The sequence below is a fragment of the Columba livia genome, chromosome 9 (assembly GCF_036013475.1).
Source record: "Columba livia isolate bColLiv1 breed racing homer chromosome 9, bColLiv1.pat.W.v2, whole genome shotgun sequence".
Classification (NCBI taxonomy): Eukaryota; Metazoa; Chordata; class Aves; order Columbiformes; family Columbidae; genus Columba; species Columba livia.
In genome coordinates this window covers 15,638,432-15,645,385 of record NC_088610.1, presented here as the reverse complement: position 1 = coordinate 15,645,385, position 6,954 = coordinate 15,638,432, and the positions used below count along the sequence as shown (strand labels likewise).

General features: G+C 51.9%; 1 protein-coding gene across 1 annotated transcript; it reads left to right on the top strand.

Moving 5' to 3' along the window:
* The first annotated feature begins 1,047 nt into the window (after positions 1 to 1,047).
* CHST2 (carbohydrate sulfotransferase 2) lies at positions 1,048 to 4,623 on the top strand. Its single transcript, XM_005505921.3, has one exon. The coding sequence runs from the start codon at positions 1,465 to 1,467 to the stop codon at positions 2,758 to 2,760; it is 1,296 nt and encodes a 431-aa protein (XP_005505978.2). The 5' UTR covers positions 1,048 to 1,464; the 3' UTR covers positions 2,761 to 4,623.
* The last annotated feature ends 2,331 nt before the right edge of the window (positions 4,624 to 6,954 follow it).

Genomic DNA, 6,954 nt, shown 5'->3' with positions numbered 1-6,954 from the left:
CGTTCTGGGGATGTGTGTCTTCAAAGCGCTGGTGCTACCTGGAGCTGCACCGCTGTTTGCACTACACTTCATGCAACGCTGCGGCTATAAACCACAGAAGTCATGAACTCCTTCTAGTACGTGATAACCACTCCGTGGCAGCGAGTCTCTGGGTTCACCACCAGCTGCTGAGTCGGGAACGCGGCTGGGGCCGTGGTAGCGTCTGCGCTCGGTTCTCACCGAGCAATCGCGGGGCTGGGGATGTGGGGGGGTGACCCGTGGCCGTGGGGATGGCGTCGACCATCTTCTCGCTTGTCTGCAACAGAAAACTCACCTTGGCGCTGAGTTAGCGGCCGCTCGGGCTCGCTGCCCGCGAACCGCGGCCCCGGCTGCAGGCGCGGTGCGGGGCAGCCCCGCCGCACACACCGCTGCACCGCCCGGGCCGCGCCAGCTCGGGGTTTGCTGACAGGCACCTCCGGATTGCAAAGGGACCGGCTATTTGTAGCGGTTGTAAACATATTCTTAAGAACTGAAGGTACGTTTCTGTCTGAGCTGTACCAGGATGATCCGGTTCGGGTTTTTCATGGCTTTGGAGACGTTCTTAGAGGACCCTTCAGAAATCCGAGTTCCTCCAAGTACCAAGTTAACGATACCAGGGGCACCTTGTCTGTTCCAGCCCTTCTAGGGTGTTTTTTGTTGCCTCCCCCTCTTGTTTTGACTCTTTTCATTTTACCGGCGCAGCTTCACTGCTCGAGGCTGTGCACCCGGGGCAGGGCTGACGGAAACCCACCGCAACACGGGAGCAGCTTTGAACAGCGCCCATCGCCCACCGGCGTTTCAGACCCGGGAGGGGACGAGGCGGGGGCAGCGCTGCAGGCCGCTGCCGGCGCGGGGCTGCGGCTGCCCCGGGGCTCCGGCCCCTCCGCCGCCGCGGGGCGCAGAGGGCTCGGCGGGCACCGCGGCGGGCGCGGGACGGCGGCGAGAGCGACCGCGGCGGCCGCCAATGGAGAGCGCGGGGCGGGGCGCCGCCATTTCGGGCCGCACCTCCGCGGCGGGTCCCTGCGCGGCGGCGGTGGCCGGGGCTGTCCCCGCTGCGGCGCGGGGGCGCCATGCGCGCTGGCGGCTCGGCGCAGCGCCCTGCCCGCCCTTCCCGCCCGCCGCCCCTTGCTCCCGCCCCCGCGGCCGCGGTGCGGGGCGGAGCGGAGCGCGGCGCCGCCTCGCCCCGGCGGCCGCTGTGAGCTGGGCTGCGGCGGCGCCCGCGGCCGCTCGGCGATGGCGGCGCGGCGGAAGCGCGGCTGGCCGCGCGGCTGCTAACTAGGGCAGCGGCGGGGCGGGGGCGGCAGGGCCGTCGCGGCGGCTGCGCCATGCGGGCCGGGCGCGGGGGGCCGGCCGGGAGACGGCGCCGGGGGTGGCGCGCCCTGCTGCCCGCCACGGGCCCTCGGGCGCCGGGGCGCTGAGCAACAGTTGGCCCCGCCGCCGCCCAGCATGAAAGTGTGCCGGCGGAAGGCGCTGGCGCTGTGCCTGGGCTACGCGCTCCTGCTGCTCCTCGCCGCCCTCAACCTGCTGGAGTACAAGTGGCGGCGGGAGCCGCGGCGCTGCGGAGAGCCCCCGGCCGCCCCCCAACATCGCCCCCCGCCGCCGCCCCCGCCGCCTCCGGCCGGGAGTCGCGGTCCGGCGGGCGCCCGGCGGCAGCTGGTCTATGTCTTCACCACCTGGCGCTCGGGGTCGTCCTTCTTCGGGGAGCTCTTCAACCAGAACCCCGAGGTCTTCTTCCTCTACGAGCCGGTGTGGCACGTCTGGCAGAAGCTGTATCCCGGGGATGCCGTCTCGCTGCAAGGGGCGGCCCGCGACATGCTGAGCTCCCTGTACCGCTGCGACCTCTCCGTCTTCCAGCTCTACAGCACGGCGGGCGCCGGCAAGAACCTCACCACGCTGGGCATCTTCGGGGCGGCCACGAACAAGGTCATCTGCTCCTCGCCCCTCTGCCCGGCCTACCGAAAGGAGGTGGTGGGCATGGTGGACGACCGGGTGTGCAAGAAGTGTCCCCCGCAGCGCCTCAGCCGCTTCCAGGAGGAATGTCACAAGTATCGCACACTGGTCATCAAGGGCGTCCGCGTCTTTGACCTGGCTGTCCTCGCCCCGCTCATGCAGGACCCGACCCTGGACCTCAAAGTCATCCACCTGGTGCGGGACCCCCGCGCCGTCGCCAGTTCCCGCATCAAGTCCCGGCACGGCCTCATCCGGGAGAGCCTGCAGGTGGTGAGGAGCCGGGACCCCCGCATCCACCGCATGCCCTTCCTTGATGCTGGCCACAAGCTGGGTGCAAAGAAGGAGGGGGGGGGTGGCTCAGACTACCATGCCCTGGGTGCCATGGAGGTCATCTGCAGCAGCATGGCCAAGACCCTGCAGACTGCTCTGCACCCCCCTGACTGGCTCCAGGGCAACTACATGGCTGTGCGCTACGAGGACCTGGTAGTTGAGCCCATCAAGACCCTGCGGCAGGTGTACGGCTTCGTCAACCTGGCAGTCAGCCCAGAGATGGAGAAGTTCACCCTCAACATGACCAGTGGCCCCGGTTACTCCTCCAAGCCCTTCGTGGTGTCGGCCAGGAACGCCACCCAGGCGCTGAGCGCCTGGAGGACTGCGCTCAGCTACCAGCAGATCAAGCAGGTCGAAGAGTACTGCCACCAGCCCATGGCCCTGCTGGGCTACGAGAGGGTCGACAGCCCCGAAGAGGTGAGGGACCTCAGCCGAACGTTGCTCAGGAAGCCGCGGCTGTGACGGGGCAGTGGGTGCCCACCAGCCGCCCTCGGGGGCAGCTGAGCCCCGCTGGGGAGAGGAGAGGAGCCGTTCGGCCGGCTTGAGTGAGGGAGGGAGCCGGGAAAAGCTGCCTGGTTTTTGATTTCCTCCAGAGACTGCTGAAGGGTAACATACCGTAATGTGATGATTTTTTTCTTTTCTTTCTTCCCCGACTCCCCACCACCCCTCCATTGGGTTAGATGCGATTTAAAAATAAATAAATAAAGTGGAACTGAAAATATGTGTGAAGCCCCTTCCCCTTTCTCTAAAATGCCAGGCAGTAGTTCTGTACCAAAATCTTGTTTGTGAAGTTCTTGTGCGTTTGAAAATGGTAACAAAAACTCTTGCACAATTTCTAACACATCTTTATCTCCCTTGATGCAGAGGGGATGCCCTTGCAAAGTGAAATGCTGAAAATCAGACTTTTGTATGAAAGCAAATGTTCAGACATGATAGTAAAAACAACTCAACCAAACAATAAATGATATTCATTTTTATAATTACCTCAGTTGTTTGGGAATTACCATGTTGCTTATATACAGCTGGAGGGGATGCTTGCTTAAAATAGCAATGTGGACTTTTATAAGGGTATGAGTGGAGGGCTGGAGTCCAACATTTGACGTGTTCGAAGATTAGGAGCTGCTCTCGCAGAAACAAGTACAGATTTCAGAAATGCAGTGCAGGTTTTATGGCTATGTTAAAGCAGGTTTCTATTTAACTATTGTCTTTTTTGTTGTATTTAAAACGTCTTTCAAGTGCCACTGTATTAGTGTCCTAAGAGTTTTAAAACGTTTGCCATCACAGCAGTATTTATTTTTGTCTTGACATGTATGTCCAGGAGTCACTGTCAAATAGAAGTGGATCTACAGCGTGACGAGACGTGCAGGATTTAAAAGGACTTTTATCTTACTGGAAACATTAGCATGTGTGAAAACAAAAATAAAATTATATATATTATCTATATTCTATAGTGCTAACAATGCATAAGATATGTAAGATATTTCTTGACGTTGATTGGTAACAGGCATAACAGGGAAGCACAGAAAAATGCATAAAATGATTTATTTTTCTTCTTTGTCTAAGTGTCTGAGGGTATATTTATGTACAAGGAGGGAGGAAACGTACAGCTGTGTGTTCATAGCTATAATGGAGCTTTTACAGAGTCAACCTAGCATTTGATTTCAAAGTGCTGGTTACATATTAGTTTCTTGTAAATTGTCGTTGCTCTGCAGTGGAGCCAGATGGTGGTCTGGCTCTTTCTGGGAGCTTTGCTTAGAGACTCTGTCCCATCGTTAAAACTTGATTAAAAAAAAATAATAGAAGAGCTTTTACTACTTCTGCTTTTATAATTTCCTGAAAAAGTCATGGTTTATTAAAGGTTAAGTGGTGTGTTGCAAATGAGAAGTGCAGACACCTCAAGTGGTTTTTAATCTTGGTGGTGTTCTCTGATGCTGTTTGAAGGCTCATTTTGGAACTCCAGTTTTTAAACAAAAGTTTTTTTGCCAAACTGTTCTCTTCGGAGACTAGAGACTTTTCTACAGGAAGCACATTTTACATTGCCTATTTGGGTGTTGTGCCTTCAGAAAATGTGAAGAGGAGGAAAAAGGAAATTGATTTGTGAAAATAAATTTATATAAACAGGATGCTGATAAGTGTGTGCGTGCGTATGTGTGAAAATTTCAGTGGTGTGTAGTACGTCTGTTTCTTGTGTTAGTACTTTAAGTTGAACAGGTGATAACTGGCTACTAAGATATTTGAGTTCTTGATGAAATTTTGGCATTAGATGTTGAACTTACCCTGAAAGGGAAACACATTTAATAAAATAGTTAAAAAATTATTGCATAAGGTTGCCTGTACACTTGCTGAATGACTGCATTACACACATCCATTCCCTCAGTTAATCTTCACCATCAGTACAAATAACATAAATAATATCTATCAATGGGAGGTCATATAACTGGTGTATTAGGATGTATTCCCAAATTCCAGGTGGCAATGCTAAAAATGGGAGGGATAGTTGATTTGGTACTTATGGTGTTGTGCAGTGAGGTGTTTCATGTTATCACTATGTACTCTGGTGTGGTGCTGAGTGGATTTTGGACATCTGGGTTTGGGATTTTTTCTTTTTCAGTCAGTGTGTCCTGGGACAGAGCTCGAGTATCTGTTCTGCATATAGAGCATGTTGCTTGGTTTTTATCCATCCGCTGCTGCACCACGCACCCCTGCTACCCAGCGCACAGTCCCGCCGGCAGGGTGTTTGCAGCTGGGCTGTGCGCAGGGTGAGCGGGACCGGGAGCTGCCGAGCGTCTGCAGAGCCGTGTGCTCCCCGGGGACGTGACCCCGGCCCCGGCTTCCCCTGCGGGCTGGGACACTGCGCTGTGATTTCGGCTCCTGCTGTCTTAAGTATGAAACTTTGCTGTGGTTTCTAAACGGGGTTTTGTCATGACAGCATATTAGAGCACAAGATATTTTGATTTCGGGGGGTGAAGCATGGTCATTAATGTGTGCAGAATTCCTTGGTCTCTTCTGGGAAAGTTTTCTGGGCAAGTAAAGTGAACAGGAATTAATTTCCTCTGGGAATGTGAAATAGATGAACTCGATTGACTTAGCCTCCAAAAATCTCCTTTGGATTCTAATTAAAACGCTCATCCTGTTGTTCTGAGACAGCGCTCTCTTCTCTCTTAATAATGGTGCATTGCAAGCATCTCCTTCAATTTGCTGACATGAACCATGTGCCAGTAGAGTTACAGCATCTGAATCTGGTCCATCATTTGAGCTCCACCTACTACATTGCAGTAAGGAATTACCCAACATACCGTACAATTGTACCTGAGCATGTTTTGCTGAACAGAAGAAGTAATCCAAATCTCATTTTGTGAAAATAGAGCACTGCAGGTAAAGCTTCAGGAGAAGTGAATGGGACTCTGCTTGTGTAAAATGCAGGTGGGCTAAGCCCTGTATTTAATGCTGCTCCATTAAAAAAATAAGTATGTGAACAACTGGCAGTTAAAAGAGGTCACTTTTAGTCCTTTTTAATATTCAGAAATGAGGATTAGGGGAATTTAAAAAAGCCAAACATAGCTGAAAAAAGAAGTTTTACATGTGGAAAAGTATAGAGAAAAATAGGGTATCAGGAAGATTATGAACATGGTTACAAAAGACATCTGCCTGTTGTGAGGAGGGGCATCTAGCTGAGGTCAGAATACTGAAATAATACTTGACTCTTATGCTTAAAAATAGTGCCTAGGTTTGCTTTTTGTCTGATTTAATAATTGCAGTGTGCTTCTTCAGCTGAAGCAGATGCTTATATTAGTGAAGAATCAATAGCATACACAAGATACAGGGTGAACTAAGTTGTGCTGGACCAGGAGGGAGACTGCTTTGGAGGCTTCGCCTGTCGTTTTGATGGAACAGAAAGGCCAGTGTGCAACTACGTGTTGTTTTATGCTGTGAACAAAACTAGAAAATTGTACAAGTATTGTAAATGGTAGTGATCACTCTGCGCATGAGAAGACAGGAAAATCCTCTGTTCGCCACTGAATCTACGTGTAAAAGTGTGGAAGGTGCTGCAGCTGACCTGAACACTGATAATGAAACAATGGTTACACAAAGGATCTTTCAGTCTTTCTAACAAAAAGAGGAAGTTCTTAATCTTTCCGATCACTTTGTGAATTGTCAGGTGTTAAGCTTCGTGCCCTGTCTGGGAAGAGGAAAATAACTGACTTAACTTAAAACCACAAACCTTATTTTTCAGTTACAATTTCAACTCGGGTCTCTAGAGATGAAATACTGGTGGTTACAACAAATTCTGAAACAAGTGTTTTTCATCCCATAGACCAGGAGAAGAAGAGTGGGGTTATTCTTTATTTCTAATTGCTGTAGTGTGTTTTAATGGCCTGTGAAAGTGAAGGGTGTTTTAACACAAGCTTTTGCACAGCACAAGGGGCAGTCTTAGGGTCTGTGTTTCAGTTTTGCTTGTGTGCACCCCTTGAAGTGCAGGCACGGGTCTTCCTGGAGCAGCGAATGCCAATTGTGTCAAATTGTCTGGGGCTGCTTAACGTGAACAGGCTGAATGTTGAGCAAATGCTGCTTGGTTACTTAATCAAATGGATCGTAAATACTCTCATTCTCGTGACATTTCAATTAAGGGTATTCTACCAGGATAAATATTACTCT